Below are 25,420 nucleotides of genomic sequence, written 5' to 3' on the forward strand. Positions count from 1 at the left end.
TGTACATTTAGAGCTGACTGAGGAAAAAAAATGTCTTTGTGCTAATATAAATAACATGAATTTTTCTTGACATTTCAGGTTCTACATTCAGCTCTTTTCACATTTGATTTAATAGAAAGTGTTCTAGCCCGAGTAGAAGAACTCATCGAAGTGAAAATAAAAACCATAACATAGCAAATATTGGGGGGGTCAAATGAAGCACTTGATGTCCTAAATCCTAGTGGGTTTTTAACTCTTGCAGTACATTAAGACACTGGTCATTATGGTTTTACTTGAAAGAGACGTTATCAAGCTTTAAACAAGTCTGTTGAAGAATTATGTATAAAAGGCTGCTAGAATATTTGCAACTGCTGTTCTTTACATGTCTTATTACATGTCTTTACTGTAGAATCTGATTAATGGAGATAGTCAATGTACTAATTTCAGCAAAATATCCCAAGTTACCCTCTCATTGAGTTTGCTGCAGTTTTGCTAGAGTTTGGAAACTGCATATAAGATATGGTATAAGATAATTATATTTTATTAACCTTTGGAGGAGAAAGGATGTTTTTGGTGTGTAGAAATAGCCTTATGTTTGCATTACCTAGAACCCAATAGTAATGTTTAGAAAGTTTTGAGATGTGTAAATACTAGGTGGTATTACTGCAATTAATATTACTAACCATACTTCTAGATTAATAAAGACTGACTGACTGTAAACCAGGACTATCCACACTGGAGATCTGAGCATAGGGATTTGAGGACAAGGGGAAGCCATACTTCCAAAAGCACCTCCAGGACAAAACAAAATAAGTGTTAGAACTTTCCACAGTGAAAAGTAATATACATAAACAAGATAGTAAACATATTTTTTTGTAAAGAGAAACAAGAATATAGTTCAGTGTATACATTTTTAATGCATATATGGTCTAAAATATATGGACTTGGGGGAGAACCTACTCTAGGATCATTTTGATTATTCTTATCATCCCTAACTATGAAGAATCTCCCAAAGAGGAGTTTAAATGTTTTGGAAAATAACAGATCACTTTGCAATCAAGCTAAAGTTAAGGCACTTGCTTTTTAATGCTGTTTTATTTAAATTACCCAAATTGTAAAAACAAAACATACATAGGGTTTAAAAAAAATCCCTTAACTTTTCTCCAAGTTAGCAAATTTGATATAACTCACACTATCTAGCATTGAATATCACAATAAATGTTATGTAAATTTTCATTTAATGCTTTAATTATATACACAAATATTTTTAAACTGACCATTTTTTGTATAGTTGCTGTATTTTTTTTGAACAGACAAAAACATTTGTATTTTGTTTAGAAATGTAACTCCAGAAGTTTTGAATAAATCTAATTGGTACTAAGTTAGTTATAATCCAACTGGATCTTGTGAAGCATTTTCCAAACTGGACTCTGGTCTATGATCTGGGCTTTTGCCATTAGCATTCTGTAGCGAATGTTGTCTATTTGTGGTTTGCAGGTGATCTTAAAAGGAAAAAAGAAATGTGTGACACTACTTACAAATATTTTGATTTAAAAGAGAATTAGATAGTTTGGGTAAAGAAATACTGAACCATTTACTCTTAATATAGTACAACTGGAAATTACGAAGAGACTGAGACCAGATTCTCTCAACTGGATAGCTGGGGATGAGGGATAAACAAGGTAACAGGGTAAGCCACTTTGGGGTCCCAGGCTGATCCTGAAGCACAACTTAAAGCAGCTGTGGGACTGCTTTGTTCATATTCTGATAACATCCCACAAGGGGTTGTTACAGCTGCTAAGGATTAGCTAAATATGGTTGCTCCTTGGCCACCCCTCCTGCACTGGGGACAGGGAGAAGTGAAACAGCAGTCATTATGCATGTTGTACTCCAGCTGGGGTTCCCCAAATGAGGGAGTCTTGAGGTAGCTTATTCAACTGGTTTGAGGCTGCTTTGCACTGGCAAACTAGCGCAAGTTGACCACACCAGGGGCCAGATTCTGGCCTTAAGATTTATAACTATATTTTAATGGCCACAAATAGGTTTGGGCCTCATGCTAACATCATCCCTTACATGGAACTCCCATTGAAGTCACTGGGACATTAGTGAAGATCAAATGCAGGAGAGCTTCAAATTTGTAGGATCAGCAGTAGGCCTAATTTTATTTAACACTTTTGCAGATAACACTGAATTAGGATATGGTTCAGAACAGATTTCTCAAAAATCTGGTTTGCTGCCGTTCCTTTTATTTTTGGTACATTATTGGAGTGCTGTTCATACTATTATAATTAATGTTGACTCTGCATTTCTGTAGAAAAATCATTTAATAGCTTCTGCATATGCATTCATCTTTTCAAAGAAAATTCATGTTTACTTAAGCATGTAAGATGTGTGGCAATTGCACAGATATAAAGAACACAAATGGCTCTATTGTAGTTGTTAATCTATAGAGTAGATTTATACAAGTAAATCCATAATTGATTGAAGTCGCTAAGCTGCTATAGTCTTTAGGTTAGTAATTTACTTTAAGAAGATCTTGAATATTTACAGCCTAATTTTGATTTCATGCTAGTTATACACTAATAAATGAATGGAGTCACTCCTGATTTACAATGGCAAGTGAGAGCAGAATTAGGCCCTAGATCTCTGTCATTCATCTTTATACATGCTAATAAGACCTTTTTAAGCTGTTGTTAATAATAGTTTTAAACAAACATTTGAACTACAACATCAGACTTTGGCTTGTGTTATTAGAACAGTAGGTATTGTCAGGACTCTGATCAACGTAACAGCAAGCTACAAGCTCAGTTAAGGACAAAAAATTAATTTTGTAATTCATTGCTTTTGTTGGTTAATGTATTTTTTTTAAAAAAGCTTTCATGGGTTATATTTGTTAATATACACCACAAGACTTACCTTGGCTATAGTTAGCATGAGTTTAACTGTTTCAGCAGTGTTATGAACTGGAATTACACGTAAATTACTGCCCAGGAATCTGCACATCAGAATAACCATAGTTACATTTAAAATATATATTTACAGTACATGACAGCTTAAGGCTGAAAAACCCTTCTCACATTATCCAAATAATAATTCTCCATCCAAGCATTTCCCACAATTCTGAACATCCGGGCTGCTGTCCTCTCTCTGCATCTCATGGAGGCATTGTTTTGGCACCACATAGTCTGGCCATATCCCTTCTGCTGCTGCTTGCTGCCAGATTCTGCCTTCACAGCAGCAGACAGTTGCAGTTTCTTTGCTTTCTGCCTTTCTTCTATTTTTACTTTTCTACCCAGTTTATTGGGCAGTAGGGAGCAGTGTTCTCCCTCCTCAGCATTCCTCTTTCTCCCTGGGTCAGTTAACCTCTGGGGCATTTAACTGTCCCTGAGCCTTCACTTCAGCATCTCCCTGCTTGCTCCTCTGCACTTCTTTCCTACCATACTTTTGTTTCATAACCCTCCCTACATCTCACTACTTTCCAGACATCCAGAATTGTAAGAGATGCTGGGCTTCAGAATGGAAAATTTCTTACCAATTCTTCTCTTCCTGCTAGCAGCATCTCCCACAATTCTACCTGTCCTGGTAGGGGCATGAGTCAACGGTCAGATATAAAGTTGAATTGTTACCATATGACTGTCTTCCTTGGTCTAATGTATATAGGTACTTCATTATCTCTGGAACATTTGTTAATGATGTTATGCAAGTTTTACAATTTGGGAATAATTTATCTGGCAGCAAGCAGAAGCACCAGACCATGTGGCACCAAAACACTGATCTGCCTCTGAGCTGCAGAGAGGAGAGCAGCCCAGATGTCCAGAACTGTGGGAGACATTGCTACCAGAAAGGAAATCATCAGTAAGAAGTTTTCCAATCCTACTTCCTACACTCATCACCAGTGCATGCAGAGAGTTTGGGGGTTTGTTTTGTTTTTAAGGCAAATGGAAGGTTGACACTATTCCTACATCCCTCTTCTCTGCTCTCCCCCACCCCCACCCATGCATCTCCTGGTCCTGTATTTTATGAGGTGTTGTTACAGGAGAGAAGCTCCCTTCTTTCTCTGGAGTGCTTAGTGACAGAGACCCAAGCTCTATTCCACTTTGCTTGAACTAAAGCACCTTCAGCAATTGTGTGCACAGGATGGATTGAGACTGTAAGCACTGCTCTGCCATGCCAGTTGCAGAATTAGTTTTCACTCTCAAAATGCCAGTAGGCAAGTGGATTTGTTGCGGATGGTAGTAGATTACAGTCAGGTGTTTGAAAACACTAAGGAATAGGTCTAAATCTAAACTCCTGTACCTTGTTACTGCACTATCCAGACAGTACTTGCCACCTGTCAGATATACACAAAACAAGAGGATAATCCTGGTAAGAATTTCACTTTAAAAACACACTTATGTTGCTCAGAGGGGTGTTTTTTTTCCCACCCTGAGCGACATAAATGTTGCCAACATAAATAGTAGTGTAGACATGGCCTACATGTGAAAAATCAGGGTGACACGGGGATGAGAATGCTTTAGAATAATCAGAGGTTTAATCCAAATAAGTAGTCAACTGTTCAGATACGTATGGCTCCTGTGACCCTCCTTCTTGTGACTATAGGTAAGAAGTTTTACAAACCAGAGAACAAACATTTGTTAAATATTTCTTCATGCAGACAAGACTTGTTACAGGGCAAAGTTGTGGATTTTTTCGAAATTTAAGAAAAATAGCAAAATTTTCAAGTCAGTATTACAAACCTAGAAAAAAGAATCACTAAATATATTACATAGCACTGAAGTGATTGAAGAAAGTGTTACTTGTCATGCTTTCAAGAGTGTTCCATGTTGTCAAGTTGACTGACACATCAAAATGATTTTGATAGCATTGTTTTTCACATTCTCTATTAATAAGACAAGCCAGTGTTACAAACATTAGCCTCTGGCTAATTTTCCACTAGATGAGCAAAATCAAATTCACCTGTGTAACGATTTGGGAAATCTGTCTGTAACACTTATGAATTCTGGTTGATATTATGAAGTTGCTACCATGTAAAATTGCTGTATCATGGAATGCCTCTAGGTCTGTGTATCCAGACCAAGGATAAGAGCAGATTTTTAAGGACTATCCGCATCTGAATAGGTCTTACCTGGGAAGAACAAAGGAGTTACTGCATACTAGGAGAAACTAGTTCTCCAACTTCTCTCACCAGTTTGGGGGCAGGGTTTCAGTGTCTGGCGTTTGGAGAGTGGAAAATTCCAAAATATAGGATGAAGAAGCCAAAGTGTTGAGGGCAGCCTTTAAAAACCATAGCAGGTGAAGACATGCAGGCAAGAGTAAGGGGATGGATTAGCCTAGGTGAGAGTAGGGTCCATGTTTCAGAATGCAAGCCATGCATTGCAGCAGAAGGATTCTGGATGCCCCTGACAACTCTGACCCCAGCCCAAACAGTGCTTTGGAATAGTGAGGAAACAGGGAAATGCATGTGCAGTTTATTATTTTTGTATTGATGTGAGTATTTTTCGTGTGATTAGGTAAAAAGCAATGGTGTTAGAATCCTGTGCAAAGTGTCTGTTTCACTGTAGGCCCAGGAGACCCACACGGCTAAAGTTCTGGGACAGGGTGAATTTAAATTCTGGGTGGAAGTCTAAGGGCTTAGCACCAGTGGTGGATTTAGAGTTAGTGGGTCCCTGTGCGCAGCTTCATTTTCTCTCCTCCCCCCCCCCCGCCTTTGGGATTCAGCCAAGAAAAAGAACATTCTCTCATTCCCCCCCCCCCCCCCGGTTTTTCATTCTTTCTGTTCCAGGCCAATGGGAGCTGCAGGGGCAGTGCGTGGAGACACCCTGCCCTCCCAGGGGCCACAGGGACATGCTGGCAGCTTCTGGGAGCAGCATGGCACAGAAGGTGGGAGGCCAAGCGGGCAGGGAGCCGCCTTAGCCCTGTTGCTGGCAGGTCTCTGTGCACCCTGTGGGGAGAGGAAGGCAGCAGGTTTCCGTGTGCTGCCCAGGGAAGGGGTAATGCACAGAGCCGCCTCCCCTACCTGCCAGGGGCGTGCAGAGATGTGCCCGCAGACAGCCACTTCTGGGAGTGGCATGGGGCCACTGGCCACAGCATGCAGGCAGCCTGCCTGCCTGAGCCCTTCTGCGCCACTGGCCGGGACTCGGGGAGATTGTCAAGTGAGATTTGTCCTGCACTTTGGGGGGGGGGGGCCTGCCATTGGGGGCCCTGTGCCACCGCTCAGTTTGTTTAATGGTAAATCCATTCCTGCTTAGCACTGTTTTTAAGGACTGGGTAATGAGCTGTGAGGCTGCAGCTCTCAGGAGGGGGATACTAGACAGAGGATCTGAACCCTGAGCATGTGCCTAGGAACCCCAAGACAGAGCCTTGGCTCTGTTGAGACTCTGGAGGCTTAAAACACCTGAGGATTCAGCAGTTGATCACCTCACAGCAGTCTGGCAAGTGTCCAGCTTGGCATGACCTTTGAAAAATCTGTAAATAGGACCTTTGTACAAATATTCATTAATATTACATCTCATTATTCTTTAGTAATAAAAATACTGGTCCAATTAAAGACATACCTTTTCTGAATCCTGAACATTAAATCCCATTCTTTTGGTCCATGCAAGGCAGCTGACAAAAGCAAAAAACTATTCCGATGAATGTTTATGAACTTCTCAGTTCTGTCTAAAAACAGTTCTCCTCCTGTCTTAAACACATCTTGTGTGTCTGCCAATAGAAATGCAATGCCTAGAGAAGAAATTGATTACAATGCAAGCTCAGTTTGTTACTTCAAGCTAGTAATGAGGTCTAGCCTTCTAACTACTAAGTCATCAATAAGCAGAACTCCCAACTCAAGCATTACTTTAGAAGGCAAAGGAATATAAAATGTGGGTCAATTTGCATACCTTGGCAGTAATTTGCAAGCCAATAGGGATGGCCAGAAGGAAATAATGTCACAAATTGAAAGACAGCAGCTGCAGTCACCAGCTTAAGATTTGGTCATTGAAAATTTACAACTTAAAACCAAACTACAAGTTTTCTACTTAAATGTTATTTCCATATTAACATGTGGATGTGAAATCTTGAAATCCACAAAAGATACAAACAAATTCTAGGTATTAAATGGAATGAAGTTATAACAATTGCCAAGATTTGTCAGACTTCAACAAACCTTTATCTCTAAAATTATGCAGAAAAGAAGCTAGAAATATGTGGGGAACAGCTTGAGAACAAAGACAGAGCATCTGCAATGGCAGATGTGCTATTGGCGCCTGAAGGAACACGCAAAAGGGGCCAATTGAAAGAATCCCTTTGTTGAACCATCCTCAGACAGGGAAACTTTTGAGACTTAGCAACATGGAGGACCTGCAAAGAGCAGCTCAGGTTAGACAGGTGGGTTGGAAACTTATTCATGCCTCATGCAATGTTGATGGAACCGAAAGGGTTCAGATTCAGAATAAGCAGGACTATTTTGTCTAAGTGTCATTTTAGTTGTTTAAAGTGCTGTTTTACTCTGAAAAGCGACTGTAGAAATAGTAATATGGGGTTTCATGTTTGTTGCCTCAGTGATTTCCAGGTCAAATCGGCTCATTTTACAGAGACACAGTTTTTTTTGTAACTGCCAGCTCAGAAAATTTGACTTGGAAGATTAAGGTGAAGCTGGTTTTCTTTTCACACATTGTCACCCGTAGTAAAGGTTCTGATGGCTGAATTATGCTTTAGTGATATTTGTGCAGTGATATTGTCTCAGCTAGATTCACTCAGGTGTGACTGGGATTCAGTAAACTGTTTGATTAATGCACAGAACGAATAGAATCCAACTTAGCCACTCTTAAATGAATGGCTTCAGTAAAGCTAACAAGATTAAATAACAGCAGATTTTTTTTTTTAAATCTCAAAAGTCATTAGGTACACATAAGGAGCTGTTCTGTCAAGTAAGATGACATTTTATATAGTCACTTTTCAGAATACAACTGCACTTTAATGCAGTAACTAGTATCTGATTTCTAACTACAGCCCCTCTTCTCCTCACTTCCACTTTTCTCTGATGTTGGCCTCTTGAAAAAGAAAATACCATCACACTTTCACATCCACCATTCCAAACTATATGACATTTCTGCAATGTAGCTTTTGTACAGTTTCTTGGGTCTACTCTGTGCTACTGCAAGAGGATCTGCTCCTATACCCCATTAGAATTTCTGGTGAGTTCTTTAAGAAATATGTGCTGCAATTCAATTTACTGTACCAGAAAGAGAAAAAATCATGGATCCATTTTCCACCGAATCTGAATATCGAACTCTGTTGTGTTGACTCTGTAGAGATGCTGAAACTTCATGACTCTAAATAAATGTAAAAAATGTATTTTAAAACGTGCTTGCAATCATATCAACTGGTCTCTTAAAACAGAGTCTGACTGTTAAAAGGTCTTTAGTACCTTAGTTTAGAAAATATTTTTACTCCAGTAGCAGTAATGATTTTAAACATTTTAACTGAACTTCTGCATAATTGATGAGAATATGAAATATTTTCATAGCTGCAATAATGATTTAGATGTGAAATAATGGGGTAACAATCCTCTAATTTTTTACCTTTTCCATTATAATCAGCCTGTCTACATTCATTTTGTCACAGGAAACACTGGCATTAATACACAAGGAAACTTCACAAACAACATTTTAAGTCAAATCTTTGTTTTTAAAAAATGATGTATAGAAGGAAGATTTTCAGACAGTAGAAATGTACACACTAGATGTTTGCCTGCAATTAAGTAGGCTGGTTTGAATGAATCAATATGGATGTCAGCCTTTTACTGGAAGGACAGATAAATCAAAAAAGACTGCTCTGGACCACATCCTTACCATGGGAGCTTCATGGCAGAATACAAGATGCTTAGGAAAGCAAGATAATAACACTATGCAACAATGTCATCTGAAGAATGGGGTGGACTTGTGCATATTTTTCAACCTGCAGGTTGAATTTTCTAGTGTTCTAGAAAAAACCATCTCAAACAATCGCGCACACTGTGGACTGTGACTTTAACACGCTCAAATCAGACTTCAGTCTCCTTAAGAGTCTGAATTTAAACCAAAAATTGTGCACCCATATTTGAATTTCCTAACTTATTACTGTAATCTATCCAAAGTATTAATACTGTGTGATGGAAGAAATAAAGTCTTCAGGGGGGAATCTAGAAGACTACAACATCCTTGCTGGAATGACTTACATTGATCAGCTGAAAAAAAATATCCAGATAGTCATATCAGTGCAACATAAAAAGAAAGACAAGGGTTAGGAAAACATTTATCTCGCAACAGCAGGTGGCAGGAGTACTAAGCTGGTACCAAACACGAAGGGAAATAGCAGAATAAGAAAAAACATGAAGAAAAAAGTAGGTCTACAGTAGCAACAGGTTTACCAGGTAAGTGACACACATTTTCCTGTATCTATTATATACTTTAGCATTGCATAAAATATTTTCCTGTTATAAAATCTTGGAAATACTTGACAGTTGGTTCAATGTTAGTTGACCAGAGGTGCCAATTTTCTAGTGTCAGGGTGCTCCACCCATTCCCCCAAGGCTCCACCCCCGCCACGCTTTCTTCTCACTTTGTTGTGTCCCCTCCCCCACGCATTCCCTGCCCTCACTTCTCCCGAGGGTGACCAGATAGCAAGTGTGAAAAATCGGGACAAAGTGTGGGGGGTAATAGGCGCCTATATCAGAAAAAGCCCTGAGTATTGGGACAGTCCCTATAAAATTGGGACATCTGGTCATCTTACCTCTCCTCCTCCCCTTCCAGCACTTCCTGTGGAACAGCTGATCACGGTAGACAGGAGGCACTGATTGACATGGCTGCCAGAGGGTGAGAGGTGCTGGGCGGAGGGGAAGGAGCTGATCATGGGGACTGCTGGTGAGTAGGTGCTCCAGCCTCAGAGCATCCCCAAAGCCAGTGCCTATGCAGTTCACCAATAACTGGTATACAGTACCTGGAGAGCTGAACTCATGATAACAGTTGTGATCCATCTTGCCTTTTCCTGCCTACCACTTTCTGCCATTGTCACATGGGTCATTAATACTTCTTCAATGAAATCTCTGGTAAACCTTTCCAAAAAGCTTAAAGAAAACTAGAGAGAGAGAGAGAACAGAAATGTCAGCCACCAACTGAAGAGAACACAACTGTAATAAAGGACACACATTAATGGTGCTTGGTCAAGGCACCAGGGGTGCCTAAGGACCCCAACTGAAATCAGGGCCACAGTGCCTGGGCATTTTACAAACACGGGGTAAGAGATAGTTCCTGCTCTGTAAATCCACAAGGCAGACCATGGGTGGAAAAAAGAGCTACAAGCGGATTATTGGGAGCTGAAGCACAGAGAGATCAGCTGACTTGCCCAAGATCATGTATAAAGTTTGTGGCAGGGCCACTTGCCCAAAGATTTTACAATCCAAAATCTATTGTGTTAGCTTTGAACTAATAATTTTTTTTTAATCAGTTTGTTCATACTAGTGTATTACTGTTTTGGAGAAATGTTCTTAAGTCATATAAATATTCTGTATCTGCCCAAGTGTGGTGGTTAATAAACACTGTAAATATTGTTCCCAAAGGAGTCTGTTGCATCTATGACAGTTTTGTTATAACTGTCCTACCATACAAAGCGCTGAGGTGAGAAGGACTAAAGAGAACTCTGCTTTTGAACATGTCAGCAGTGTTTCTAACAATCCAATTACCTCCCAAAACCTATGCAGAGGTTCAGTGACTTGGCAAAAGTCCCAGTGAATTGCTGGCAGAGCGTGGCTTAGAATTTAGGATTTCCTGATGTTTTATAAAATAAATTACACATCAGGGAGTATAGCAGGGCTAAGTGTGCTTCCTTCACATGACAACAGGGAGTGAGACATCATGAAAGGATTCAGTGGATACATTTTTCAAAAGTGCCTACATTATTTAGGAATTAAATCCCATTTTCAAAAGGCAGTTTTGCAATTTTGGGCCATTTTCTCATAGGTGCTTTTGAAAAGTGTTACCTCAGGTCTCCTCCATGGCACAGCGCAGGTCGCTAAGCTTCTGAGCTGACCATAGCCCTTCTCCTTGTTGTTCACGTTTGTATTTTTGAAAGGTATGTCTAGGTCTGACACATTTAATAGACCATGCCTTCTTCATCCGGGGTAACTTTACGCAGCTGGGAGGAGGCTGACAGGCCTAGGCAGCTGCATCAGGAAGCCCTGAATCCTCCAGCCTAGCTCTGCCATCGATCTGCTGTGACACTTTTGCCAGTCACTGAACTGCTCTGTGCCTCAGCTCCCACCTGTGAAAAGGGGATGAGGCTGTTGCTCTACCTCACAGGAGGGTTGTGAGGCCTGCTTTGTAAAGCTGGGGGTAAGCTCAGCCCGGTCCCATGTGAGGACTGGTATCAGGCTCCCTTTGGGGATGTTTCTACCTTTCCCAGTTAGAGGCCACCCTCAGGTCTGCTATTTTAAAGAACATGACAAGGCGCAGACCCCAGACCCTTGTGAGGCCTCCTAGCCACCCCTCCCCCCCCCACATTGTCTGTCAGAAGGCACTCGGAAGGCGGGACTTGGGTGTCTAAGGCAGCTTGAGATTGGCTGGCACTCCATGTGCAGAGGCGTCAGATGAGTCGGTGCAGCACTGCCACGCTGCTGTGGGCCCACTGTTTGAGCAAAAGCCAGCTCGGGGTCTGCCAAGGGGAGGCAGAGGAAGAAAGGGATTAACTGGAATTTTGAGCCTTCTAGCTCTTCAGGTTATGACCTAACTAATTCTGCCCTTTTGAAAGGCCCGGCTTCATGGCCACTACTGAAGCGAGTGGAAATGTAGCAGGCAGAATTTGGGCCTGTGTTTGAGGGCTCCTCCCTCCTTTTGGTATCACAGCCACTGGACCAAGTCATGGAGTAACTTGAGACTTTCCTCTCAGGTGACATGGCCCAATTCAAACCCAACGTCTCTCTGTGATTCAGGAAGTTCAAAAGAAAAGCAAATAAACTGCAATATGGAAGATAATCTCTGCTGGTATGTGAAATGGGAAAATGGTGGAGCTCAAGAACACAACTGTTTCTCTGCACTCTGCCTGGACTCTACTCCTCTCTCTTCTTTTCAACATTGTTTTCTGATTGAGGGGGCCTGTGTCCCTGGGTGAGGCACCACTGGAAATCCTGAGACTTTGGAAGCCACCCTAATAATGTCTCTATAAATCCAAGTCTCAGTCTGAAAGCCTGTGGCCATACAGGTATGAATACATGAGCTGCTTGAGAGATACACAGAATTGCTGATTGCAGGCAGAGATATAGGGGAGCCCTCAAAAATACAAAGCAGTAAAATGACAAAATGATGAAATTCAAAAATAATTTAAATTTTCTCCAGATCAGGGAGAACAAAGAAAAAAATAACAACCAACCCGTGCTGTTACTTCTGTGATGGAATGTTGCAAATATTTTCTCTCTCTAAGGGCCTTTAATGTTAAAGCATGAGGCAGCATCTTGTCTGGAGAGAGAAGCAGCCTGAGAATGCTGGTACATCCTTTTTTGTGACTATAGGATGCACATCAGTGCTTTGCAGAGGGAGGAGCCGGAGGCCAATAAAAGTAGGTACTACAAACAAGTAGTATTGGGCACAGCCCCTGCATTTGGATAATAAATGAATGTGTACGCTCATTTATGTAAAGACACCAGTACATTTTTACTGAAACATGGACTGCTCAGACTCTGTGCAGAATAATTTCAAATTAATGAAAGGTGAAGTGCACATTAAAAAAAAAAATTAAAATAACTTTTATAGCTCTGCGCTGAATAGGCCAGACGAGTTAACCTAGCAAAGAGAGGCATTCAACACCTTAGCCATTTCTCCCCTTCTATTCCTGGCAAATAAGCAGTCATCTTCGAGGGCCTGCTTCTTTCTGTTCAGTCAGATGCACAAGCTAATGTTGAAGGGGGGCTGGAGCCTGCAGCCTGCCTTAGGGAGTAAGTCAAGTCCATATTTTTTAATACTGAAGATTTTATTAAAATATTTTAAATACTTTATATTCTACAGGGAGTAAAATAACGGAGAAAAACATTAGACTTCCTGCCTCTGTGTATGTAGGTAGGCTTCAATGCTCTTTTGGCTGAGTATGATGGTACTAATAGAATGCGGGGCAATTTCTTGTGACACACGCGTCGACATTTTACACAGAGCCTGCATGTCTCTTCCCATCTTGATTGCTAAATATATATCTTAAGTGTGTTTATGGAATAATGAAGGGAACTTTATGACACAGATTGAGAATCTAGCTGGTTGTTTATACATTGACATAGTGCTGGTTTAGACTTTGTGTGTGTGTGCACTTGTTCTGAAGTTAGTATAAATCTAAATAAAAGGCACCATTTAATTCAAGTACTGGTGCTATATTTAGGGTGCATAGCAGTGATTTTTTTTTTGGTTGAAGTGAATCTGCCAAATTTGTAACAAGAGCTACCCTGAACTTGGAGATTTTGGAACTTGTCTAAACACAGATGTGCATTATAAGTTATCGCTTTTTGAGGATGGGGAACCCCAACAGATCACAAGGTACAAATGTTAGCAGGTGAGTAGAGGAATAAAGATTAGCGGCATACTTGTATCTTCTGTTGTTTGTGGAATATTGCTGGGAATGTTTGGTATGTTATTTATTTCTCTTTGAATGTTGAAAATTATAAGTTTTTGTTCTGGGTAGTTTTAGGCTCTCTTGAAGCCAGCAGGTGCCAGGGTCTGGCTTTGTACACAACAATGAAGTGTTTTTCCCTGAGATCCTAACATTTTATTACTATGGTAGAGGGTCTGGCTGTACTAAAATTATATCTAAAGTATACTGAAGCTGCAATACACAGTAGGCTCACAATGCCCTATGAGAGAGAGCAAAGTGCTGCAGATAGGACACTAGTTTGAAAATCAGTAGATCTGTATTCTATTCCCAGTTCTACCAGAGGTTTGCTTTGTGATCTTAGGCACATCACTTAACTTCTTAACCACACATGAGGTTAGGCATTGCAATGCTGAGCATTGTGGAAACTAGAAAAATCATAGGAACAGCACTGCAATCCACAAAGCCTGAATTAGGCTCTATAATGAATGGGGTGAGATAGGAGCCTTAGGATGCAATCCACAACCGCCAACAAGCTAGGTGGGGAGCTGCCTAAACTAGCCAATAGAAGATGTTGACAACGGAGGTGTGGGCTAAGTCCCTCTCCTTTCACAGATTAGCACCGAAGTCCAGGCTGCAGGGAAGCACCTATCTCTACTTAGCAATCCATGAATGGTCACCCCTCAAAGTCAGGAGGCTTAGCCATCTAAACAGCTTCTTACAGGAATGAGATGGATGCCTCCCTCAGTCCACCTAAAACTGTGATAGTGATGGAAAAGGAGCTTTTAGCCCAGTGGTTGGAACACTCACCTGGAATGTGGTAAACCCACGGTCAATTCCCCCTTCTGCTTGAGGAGAAGAAAGTATTTGAACAGGGCCATTCCCCACCCCGTTAAGCGGGTGCTCTAACCACTGAGCTACGTGATATTCTTATGTATGTCTTCTTCAGTCGCTCCTGTTGAAGCTGTTCCACTATGGACAAATACTTGGAGAGTAATTGGGTCAGAGAGAAACTGAGAATGACTCTGTATGTTGGTGGTTAGGACATCCACATGGGAGGTGGAAGACCCAGGGTCCAGTGCCCCTGCTCCAAGCATTCTTTCCTTGTTTATCCACAGTAGAATAACTTCAGCAGGAGAGATTGTGGGAAGCCCACGTCAGATTATCCCAGTGGTTAGAGCACTCAGATTCTCTTTTCCCTACTCAGGAAGAGGGGAAAATTTGAACCTGGATCTCTCACACAGGTGAGTTGTCTAACCACTGAGCTAAAATTTGTATGGTGGACACCTTTCCTTCCTCTCCCCAGATTTTGAATGGGAGCCAGTGTGGTAGGTGTGCTCAGAGCCAACCTACCAGAAGAAGTCCTACACATGAGATAGGTAAGTGAACGCCTATTTCCCTCCTGTTTGTGGACTGCTCTGGGGGTCAGGTGGGAAAAGGAGTGTGTCTGAATACGTGGAGAGAGAGAGAGAGTGGAAAGCAAATCCAGAAGTAGAAACATAATCAGCTAGGGAACTTTTATCCTTAACATTTAGGAGCTGAGTAAGCTTAGGCACCTATAGCGCTTGGCAGGAGTTTTGTGGATTGCAGTGGAACCTCTTTTTTGTTGAGTGCTTTGAGATCTCCAGCTGAAAAGTACTTAAGAGCTCAGAGTTATTGCACCAGCTCAACTCTGGCTGGTTTTCCTCACCAACTTTACAATAATAATTTTATTTCATCTTGCATTACTGCTGTGTATCAGAATCTCTCAACTTCAAGTGCCAGAATGTTATGAAAAATTAATTGCCTATACTACTGTGTGCTATGTTGCTGGATTTCAAAGCTGAAGCATAAAAATCAATGAAAAATACATTAAATACACAGTATCACACTTCAATGTTCAATGAAGAATGGAAGGCTGTGCAAGAGTAGATTGAAATATCTTGGGAGAAGTGGGGCCAGGCTGTTTCATTAGAAAAAACAAACATCTATGATTTTTAGGACCTTGCCCCAGCCTGTGGGGAGAATCCACAAAGTTCAGGAACTCAAATAATTATGGGGGACAACCAAAAATATAACAGGGACAGGTGTGAAGCTCAAAGGGTCAAACAAAGGGAACCTGAAGGGGACACTGAGCAGAAAACCCCAGACAGCACCCACTGCTCCTCAAAGGTGTCAAGGGAGCCAGTGGACACTGCCCAGAAAAACTCTGCCTGGCTATGTGAGTGAAGGCAGGATCAGAAATAGGCCCCACAGTCACAGGAAACCCCCTTAGCCAATCTCCTCTCCTTTTCTTATAAATGGCTACGTTGGCCAGCGCGCGGAGGAGGTTGACAAGGAGGTCCCGTGACTTTGTGGGGCGATGGGTAGGGTGTGTGTATATGAAAAGGTGAGGGGAAAAGTGCAGACAGAAATGTAAAAGGATGTCTAGGAGGAGCTGGAATAGGGGTTGCAACCCAGAATGGTCCTACTGGGTGCTGGGAAGTGAGCGGGTATAAGCCTGCCCACAGCTAAAGGCCCCTCCCCCAGCCTGAGGAGGAGCTACTGAGTCCAGAACTCAACTAAAGTCAGGGGACAATGAAGAAAATAAAAAAAAACAGGAACAGGTGTGGGGGTCAAAGGGCCAAAACTAGGGAACCAGAAGGCGAAACCCCGGACAGCACCCACTATTCCTCAAAAGCATCCAAGAAGCCAGTGGATGCTGCCCAGATGCGTGAACAGATGAAAGAACGAAACCAGGCCCCACAGTTGCAGCCCCTCCACCCCCCAGCCAACCTCCACTTCCTGGTGTTATAAATGACCACTTTGGCCATGGCTAGGAGGAGATTGATGAGGTAGTCCTGAGACTTTGTGGGTCCACGGATGGGGTGTGAATATTATCTATGAATCTATGTAAAAAGGTGCAGGGAAAAGTGCAGCCAGAACCTCAACAAGAGGTTCTGGAGGAGCCGGAAGAGCGGCTGCAACCTGGCACCCTGCAGATAGACATGTGCTAGGGTCTCCCGCACACCGCAAGCATCAGGAAGAGGGGTGAACCACACCAGGTACACGCCTGTGCTCATGACTACATGAAGGAGCCGCATGTGCCAGCCTAGCACAGGGATCTACCTATTCCCTCCAGTCATAGTCCAGGTCTCCGATCTTGGTAACTTCTGCCAGGACCAACCTCTGGCACCCAGAGGGCGGCTCCCCACCTGCACACAAAGATGAAGATTGTGTATTGGGGCTCCAGGAGGAGATCTGCACCCTCAGTGGCCACCATGGACCTGGTCACCGAGACCAGCTTCCAGGTCTGGAGGAGGTCCTGGAAGAAGACCGGCAGCTTGGAGAGGTCTCGCAGAAGACCTCTCGGATGGAAATAAGAGCTTCCATAGAAGGCGGGTATATTAGCCCCAAGATAAGCAGGTCCCTGTTCCCAAGGTAATTGAACAGGGGTTACTCCAGCTTAATTAGGTCACCTGGGGCCAATCAATTAAAAGCCTCCCCTCAAGTCAGATAGGAGCGTGCAATAAGAGCTGTGGGGAGTAGGTGTGCTACTGGAGAGCTGGATGGTGCAGATACTGACAAATGCCAGCACACATACCTCACAGGTACAGAGGTGAAGAGCAGGAGAAACCCTCCCCAACAGGGCGTATATTCCTTCTGGGACCCAAAGGTTTGGGGAGAAGAGACCCTGCCAGAGGGGAGAGACTGAACTGGGTGCCTTGCCTGCCACCACAACGCCGAGGAGCTACCAGAGACTAAGAGGCTCTCCTCCCCCTCCCCTGTCAGGGAGGCCGGGAGGAACCCCTGCTCAGACAAGGAGGGAGACAGTAAACCCAAGGGTGTGGGGAATCCCCCAGCCCATTGCTAAGAGGAAGTGTGGAACCCACCAAGGTGGAGAAGGAGCTCTGCCACATCCATGTGCAATGAAGTACAAAGACTCAGCATTTCAGTTACATACAGGGTTTATTTTCCATTTTATACATAAATGGAGAAGGCTTGTAGGACTAAGCAACTGTACAGCAATTTTAGAAACAGAAGTGCATGTTCACTATTCATCATTTGGAGATGCAGATAGTTACTTATCCCTAGGATCACAATGTGGGCTAAATGTTTAAAAGGCAAACAGGTAGAAAACATGCACATTTTCAGTTTGTTTTTTAAGCTATCAAACAACTCTAAACCACTGGGTGATCAGACATTTTAGGACCCTAAAGCCATGGTTTGCTGAAAGTGAAACTGTACCTTCTCTCATAATGCATCCTAGTTTATACATAGTAGATCTATCAAGAACTGGAGCATAACAGTCCAGAAAAGGTTTTCTATTCTATAGTTAAAAAAAAAAAAAAAAGTAGATCAATTAGTGGAAGGTAGAAAGGTCTGACACTCAGATGAGTCTGTCTGCCACATAAGTAATTTATGGGGTCTGAGCGTGATATGACTGCTGGTTGATAGTTATTTTAAGATTGTATGAAAGATAAAACTATATAGAAATTTTACACTGCTACACTGGATCTGATGTACACATTGGCCTGTCCCTGACATATCAGTGTTATGTACACTGATGATATTGTACTGAATACAATACTATTCTCAGATTTATAAACAAACAAAATGGATCTTATTAAATATTCTAGCACAAGTGTGAAATCATATTTGCCCTACCAATATAAAACACTCAAAGGGCACTAGAGGGCTGGAGTCTTGACATGATATATTAAACAGTGCTCAGGCACAGCTTTGCCACACTCAGCATTATGGAATGAATCATATAGTAAAAGTGAAACAAAAATTTGAAGCAATACTGGTTAAAAGTTTCATTTTGGGTGCCTGAAGTTAGACATCCATCTCCATATGTAGGCACGTACATAAAAATGGCCAGATTTTTAATGGGAGCTGCAAAGCCTCAACATTTCTGAAAAAAATAAGGCCACTCAGGTGGCTAAATATGGAGATGGTGCCTAACTTTAGGCACCAAGAGGTACATGTGACCCATTATCTCAAACTTACTGAATGGACTGTGCACATACTTCCTTCCTTTTCAGACTTTTTTTTTTTTTTTTAAGTTAACACAAAACATTTTGACCACTTATATCAAAGTAAGAATCTTACTAGGCACGATACAAAACCCTTGAATAATTGAGGCCTGAGTATTTTTTTCAATAGGAATGGAAATAGAATCTGAAAACATTTCTATCCTTGCTGTAATTCAAGCTTCCCACCTGCCTTGAAGTTACATTTCTTACAGCTTTGAAATCACAATTGAAGTACTAATAGGATCACATATTGAGGCAGATTTCTTACCTGGGAATGTCTATGCAGTAACCAGGGAGAGCAGGAAAACAGCATATAATAATAAATAATAATAATGGAACTAAGTATTTATACTATTGTGGCACCCAGAGAGTCCAATCAGGATCCCATTGGGAATTAAAAATAGTTTCAGGTATTACACCTACTTTTTAGTTCCCCTACCAATTTTTGTGATTTTACAAACACTTCATGAAGTTTAAAAAATGTTTGTGCAATTTTTGTACACAATGGATGAAAAAAAAAAACCCACGGAGAAATGACTAAGGGCCCAATCACGCAAATACTTCATATGCCTAACTTCACTCATACAAGTAGTCCAAAGACAGGCACGTGCTTAAATGTTTGCAAGATTGTGGCCTGACTAAACAGAGGAAACTGTGAAACTGAATGTAGACAGAAGGCTGTCAAATGAAAGTTCAGATGGAACTTTCTGCTCCAGGCTCTTTCAATTATTAGTAATCACAGGTAATAACTGTAATAACTGTAGGAAAAAAATTTCAGATGGAAGTGGGTTTTTTGGTTGTTTGTTTGTTTTTAGTTTAAGTTAATTATTTCTCTAAAGAAATTCATTTTCCAGCACACCAGGTTCAGCTCCCTGAAATACACCCCCGGGCCAGAGTCTGGATACTAACTTAAGTAGTTATAAAGAAAAGGAGTACTTGTGGCACCTTAGAGACTAACAAATTTATTTGAGCATAAGCTTTCATGAATGCATCTGATGAAGTGAGCTGTAGCTCACAAAAGCCTATGCTCAAATAAATTTGTTAGTCTCTAAGGTGCCAGAAGTACTTCTTTTCTTTTTGCGAATATAGACTAACATGGCTGCTACTCTGAAACCTGTCATTAAAGTAGGTACAGAATTTTCTGCAGTTAAACAGCAGTATTTCTAATTCTGCTGTAGAATCCTCCACTACAGCTTGTCGTCAACAATAGATTCATGAAAACAGTTACAAAATTTCTGCAAGAGATAAAAGCTAGTAGTCATAATGGATGTCATTTTAAAAGTCCATTTCCCACCTCTAGTCCTGTGTAGTCATCATTAGTTTTGTTACAGAGTCACTTGCCCTGAATTCCTGTATTTTTTTTGTCTTCAGTTCTGCTTAGTGCTGGAAAGAGCATCATATACCAAGGTAGAATAGTTAATAATCCAACCATGAATATCAGCATAATACACACAATTATTCTTGGTTAAATTTTCTTTACCATAAATCATCCCTACATATAAAATATTAGAATTTAGCAGACTAGAGATATAGAACTATACAGTACATGTACAAAAAAAATAGCATTTATACTACATGCACTTTAGTCACATAGGTCCTGTACCTACTCCAGCTGAGATCAATGGGAGTTTTACCTTTGACTTTAATGGGAACAAGATTGTGCCTTCTTAATTGTTTATGTTCCATGGCAGAAAGACATAGTAATAAGTCTTAACACCTTCAAACAGAGGGATTAGATTTTTTTGGAACAAATGCAATAAGCATGTTGATAATGAATTTCCAGATGGCAATAACATGGTATCAAAGATTTAAAATAGTCTATGCCACCAGCAATATATAGCTAGAACAGGTTTTTAATTTACTGTTTATATTTCTGGGAAGAAGTTAACACACAAAAAAGTTAAGGGGGCTAGATCCTGGACTCAATCTTCAGGTAGAGGGCAGTGGAAAACAGAATTATGACATTTCAAAAATTCAATGCAACTTTGAAGTAGAGTTCAAAAATAAAAATATAGTCCATACTTATTCAAGATGTACAGAGATGCTTCATGCTGGCCAGAACTGCCATCTGGCAAACTGGACATATTTCTTGGACAGCATCAGGATTGCTTTTCTTTACCAATTGCCTCCAAAGCACTTAAAAGGAGGACCTTCTTACTCAACTGATCTATTCCCTGTGAGCATCACAGCCATATTATGTTAGATGCTAGTTAAATTCTTCCAAGAAAAAGTTGACAAATACATGACCTTCCCATCCCCTTGCTTTACTTTCCCTTTCTTCTCCTCCTCCTCCTTCAATTCTCCTCATTCTCCTGTCACAGACAGAAGTTTATCTGTTCTCATCATTTTCTTGTATTCCCGTCATATCAATCTGTTGTCTTTTGTCTTACTTAGATTTTAAGTTCTTTGGGGTACAGACTATCTTTTAGTTTTGTTTGTATAGCACCTAGCACAATGGGGTCCTGGTCCTTGACTAGGGCTCCTAGGCACTTTGGCAATACAGATAACGAATACTACTACTACTTTTTACTCCCGTTGTTTTTGCAGAGCCAACATGGCTGAGAGAGAGAGAGCTGGATTCTATTGTTTCTTGTGCATTGACAAACTTTTTTCTAAATTCCACATAGTTACACCTGTTCCAATCCACTGAAGAAGTTGTACCTATATCACTGAGGACCTGAGAAAATAATACAAGTTGACTTTCAAATTCTAGCCTGAAAAAATGAGAGCTGGTATTCAGAAAAAAACAAACAAAAACCCACATTATTTTAACTGTAACTTAATCATATTTGATTAAGTCAGACACACAAACAGGGAAACATGTCATTTTTCACAGTTACTTTTCAGATATGAGCTGCACTTGAAAAAACACAGGAAAATATAAAGGAAAGGGGACAGAGCGCAGAAGGATCCTTCTCTTTCATTCGCTGTCTACTCTCCTGATCTTTTACCTTTTCTTCTCCCATATTATTTTGTGTAAAAGTTAATACCCTCTCGTGCCTTCGTCAATTTAGAGCTCATTAAATGTTTTTTATACCTTCCATGGTCCTTATTGTCTCCTACACAGGAATAACCACGTTGGGGTGAGAGACCCAAGTTTCATCTCTATGTTGAGTTCTTTGAACCCCTTTTAAGGTTATGTGGTTTACCCCTCTATAGAAGACAATGGTGGCTTTTCCTTATCCCACAGATTCTCCAATATCTGTGCTCCTCTCAGAACTGAAGGAGGTAAATGAGGTCTCTCTCCTGATATTGGAGGAGATTTGCTTTTGGGAGTTCCCCTAGCTGCAGCAACCTCCCCTCCCCTGTCCACCAAATGTGGATAATGGAGCAAATACAGCCTACAATGCCTAAGATGCTGAACTTGCACAAACTCAGGCTGTATTAATTTATGCAGCTTCCTTTGTGGTTTTAGGACAGGATATCCAGGAGTCCAACTGATGCCCCTAAGCCTCCTCCCTTGGGGAGGATCCTCTATAAGAAAGCTAGGGATGGCATGCAGCCAAGACTGAACTCCCTTCTAAGTATCATGGGCCCAGACATGAAGAGGAGATTAATGTCTTTTCTTTAACCGCTCTCTCTATTAAAATAAAAAAAAGTAAAATCCTTGCTCTATCGATTTATAATTCTGTTTCAGTAAAATGTTGATTGTATTGACAGACAGTCAAAGTCAGTATATAGCAGCCTTTTCAAGTCAGGAGATCCGAGATCAAATGCTGATTAGGTCAAAAGTGAAAGTTAGTTCAGCAGTCACTGCTTAGCTACATCTCAAAGCGACTTCACAATTCAAGACTACTGTCAGTCTCTTCTTATAAACAGCCTATGATTAAGATAACAGGAATACCTGCAGACCAGGATTAAGGTGCATTGGCAGAATTGTGCAAAAGTTTGCAAAACACCCGCCTGTATTATCCTTGGCTATAACCAGTGCAAGTTAGGCTTTTGGTAAAAAAGCCTTTTTTTAAAAATCACCATTTTAGTAATTTGTTACTGCAGTGTAGCACTCCCATTTGAAGGCACATCTCCTGTTAATGACCAACAGAAGGGGATCTGCAGAAGCAATATTGTATAGTTTACATAAGAACATCCTTATTGCTGCATTTTGCCTCAGTATGGCATGAAGAATATGGTCCAATACCCCTCACCTGGAAAGTATCCCCCTTATTGACCCCGATTCTCAAAAACAACAATAAAAATACCTCTGCTCATGTCATTTAACTGCCATCTTCTTTAGCAGCAGAATGAGCAGAGCAGACATGGTGAGAAGCATTTCCTTCTCGGTTCTCCTTAATCAAGAGGATGAGACACTGGGCCTCCAGAAGGAAATTTTTATAGAAATTATGAGATTAAAAAGATTAAAGAGAGACAGCAAGACCCCTAATACTCTCACAAAGATACAAAGATTTTGAAAACCCCAATAAACTAGTTATGACTTAAACAGTAGGGGAGGGGCACAAAAGTGTCTTGAGTTGTAGCACAACTAAAATTCCACTTCAAAAGTGAACTTTTAAAGTGAAGAAGGCAAGAGAGCCACTGCTAAAACTTCAGACTGAATCTACTTTTTGAGCTGTTAGACACAGTATTTTAGTACAGGCTTAGCATTCTGCTTCATACACCATACCATTATTTACTGAAGGGGATGTATTTGTGTTCCCAAGAGAGAAACTGTACCATTCTTACAGTACCTCTGCAGTCTTGTATTTAAATAAATTACAATTTAAAAACAATTATTGAAAATTTTCAAAACAAACAAAAAATACAGAAAAATCAATCTGGTGGAAACAAACGGCTTATGTAAATAGAGTCCAAAACTTTTTACATTCTGTAAATGCAAGTATACATTTCTAATATTTAAAGAACTGTTGGAACGCAACACCTTTCAACACAACTGCTCAATCTTTTATTGTTGAAAAATCACCAAGTCACTGTATGAAGACCAAAAAGGAAAAGAATGGCGCTACTTATTGTGCAGTCAGATGTTAAAATCCATGCTCAATAAAGAATATATGACAGAAAGAGGATAGAAGATGGAGTTTAAACCAAGATTTTTCTTGCAAGTCATCTAATTTTTCTAACAATTCCAGAAAATACACGTTCAAAGTTGATTTTAGAAAAACATCTATTTCAGCTTTGAAAAATTACTCTATTTGTGACTAAAGCTAGGTTATAAATTACCAATATTTACCTCAATATATTGGAAAGATTGCCTCAGTATCAAGAATTGGCTGTTCTTAACTGATGCAGTATTTCATTATTGTATGGAAACAATGCATCAAAAAATAGATTTGGGGCAGGGGTTGGAGTCCATTTTCAAAAACACTTGATCATTTTAATGATGGGTTTCCAGTTCAAGAATTGTCCATTCCCCTTGAGGAGAAGAACAATCTTCAGAGGAAAAGCTTGCCACTGTTATGCTTGCTGAAGAATCATCCAGTGGGGACATTAATTCAGTCCATCTACTGAAAGTATCAACGTGTGATTTACCCTGAGGCTTTGAACCATCTCGTGACAGAAGTAGTGTCTGATTGATAAGATATTGTGCTAAGTTAAGGTCTTCGGGAACAGAGTTTTTGAAATCAATGTTTGAGTCTTGCTCAGATAAGAGATGCCTGAGAAGAGTCCAGTCCCGTTCTGCAAATTGCTGATCTTCAAAATCCACATCTAGAATGTCCCTCTCTGACTTCATCCTCTGCTCAGTAGCTTCTCCAACATCCATCTCATATATTGGAGAAAGGGTTTTTGAAGGTCGATGCTCATACATGCAGGTTTGTGCCAATACGTCATAATCATCTATGTCTCCTGCAATAATTCATAATACTACACAATGTAAAAATTGCACATGTTCCCCCTTTAGGGCTTTGTAGAGCAAAATTTAACTCATTGCACCAGAAACAATCCAACAAGTAAGAAAAAATGTAAATTTATACAAAATTGACAAAATGTAGGCATTTGTTTTCTGTGTAAAAAACCAACCAACCAAACAAACGAATTCTGGTTTACAGATTAAGTTAGAGCAGCAATCACGACTGGTAATTAACAATAAACTTTCATAATTAGAAAATTTCTGATACAGAAAAGACAAGTTATGTAAACAAACAATGCATATGGAATTTCTAATTCACTACACTAACTTAAAGTTGGAACAGGAGGTGGGTGGGAAGGAATGGGGGGGGGAAGAACATGTGATCACTGAATGGTGATGTAAGCTATATCAGCTCCAAAGAGAAGGAAAAACAAAATAGCTTATTCACAGGCTTATTTTATACTACACATTATAAGGGTAGCTGCAGGCAAGGACAAGCAAACTTAAAAAAAATAGTACAACCTTTTAAGGTGTTCTGTGGTTCTGCTGAACATAGATCATCATCAGCATTTCATTACTTTTGAATACACAATAGTTAATATATTCAGACACTACTGTGTATTTTATAATGGGATACTTTGAATTACTGGTTTAAAAAGACAAAACAGATAAAACATCTAGACAATAATCTAACTAGGTGAATCAAGCTAGAGCTTTTTTGTTTATGATTACTGGTTCAAATATAATCTCTCTTTTAGAAAATCCGTTTTCACTGGTAAAATTTAGAACAATTTTAGTAATCCTGTAAACTGCAAGTCTTAGGTCCAAACCTGCTCCCATTGAAGTCTATGGGAAACATCCCGCTGAATTCAGTGGGAGAAGGATCAGCATCGATATCTCTGTGTAAAATACAATATATCAACAAATTGGAAAAGTAATGAATATAGCTGTTAAGGTAAACAGTTCAGTGCACTTTAGTAAGGTTATTACTGTAGTTATTGCACATCCCACTTAAATATATGATATAGGTTGTAAAGCAGACAAAACGTATACAAAA

The 25,420-nt window shown here is 40.4% G+C and overlaps 3 protein-coding genes and 1 long non-coding RNA gene across 10 annotated transcripts in view; 2 read left to right on the forward strand and 2 right to left on the reverse strand.

Annotated features, from left to right (window-relative positions):
* The window catches only part of GLMN (glomulin, FKBP associated protein), a 39,148-nt gene extending 36,825 nt beyond the window's left edge, over positions 1-2,323 (forward strand). For all 3 annotated transcript variants that reach the window (XR_006273897.1, XM_038414444.2, XM_038414441.2), the window contains one exon: positions 79-2,323. Coding sequence is in view for 2 of the 3 variants with exons in the window: in XM_038414444.2 (XP_038270372.1) it covers positions 79-174 (96 nt within the window). In the remaining variant the exon portion in view is untranslated. The remainder of the gene's footprint in view (positions 1-78) is intronic.
* On the reverse strand, positions 1,353-23,811 carry C8H1orf146 (chromosome 8 C1orf146 homolog). Its single transcript, XM_043491244.1, has 7 exons — positions 23,746-23,811; positions 20,195-20,255; positions 9,940-10,077; positions 8,201-8,294; positions 6,534-6,702; positions 2,896-2,974; positions 1,353-1,481 (listed from the first exon to the last, which is right to left on the reverse strand). Exons 3-7 carry the CDS (start codon positions 10,021-10,023, stop codon positions 1,362-1,364), a joined length of 546 nt encoding a protein of 181 aa, XP_043347179.1. The 5' UTR covers positions 10,024-10,077; positions 20,195-20,255; positions 23,746-23,811; the 3' UTR covers positions 1,353-1,361.
* LOC122455587 lies at positions 7,686-10,433 on the forward strand. The gene is made up of 2 exons (XR_006273899.1): positions 7,686-9,373; positions 9,753-10,433. It is a non-coding gene; the product is annotated as an uncharacterized LOC122455587 (long non-coding RNA).
* Positions 17,472-25,420, reverse strand: part of BTBD8 (BTB domain containing 8) — an 83,916-nt gene continuing 75,967 nt past the window's right edge. For 4 of the 5 annotated variants that reach the window (XM_043491235.1, XM_043491234.1, XM_043491237.1 and 1 more), the window contains one exon: positions 17,472-24,359. In XM_043491235.1, the coding sequence (XP_043347170.1) occupies positions 23,890-24,359 (470 nt within the window). In that variant the 3' untranslated portion in view covers positions 17,472-23,889. Of the gene's footprint in view, positions 24,691-25,420 lie in introns of all 5 variants that reach the window. The other variant, XM_043491236.1, reaches the window with a different exon arrangement.

The sequence above is a fragment of the Dermochelys coriacea genome, chromosome 8 (assembly GCF_009764565.3).
Source record: "Dermochelys coriacea isolate rDerCor1 chromosome 8, rDerCor1.pri.v4, whole genome shotgun sequence".
In the NCBI taxonomy this organism is placed as follows: domain Eukaryota; kingdom Metazoa; phylum Chordata; order Testudines; family Dermochelyidae; genus Dermochelys; species Dermochelys coriacea.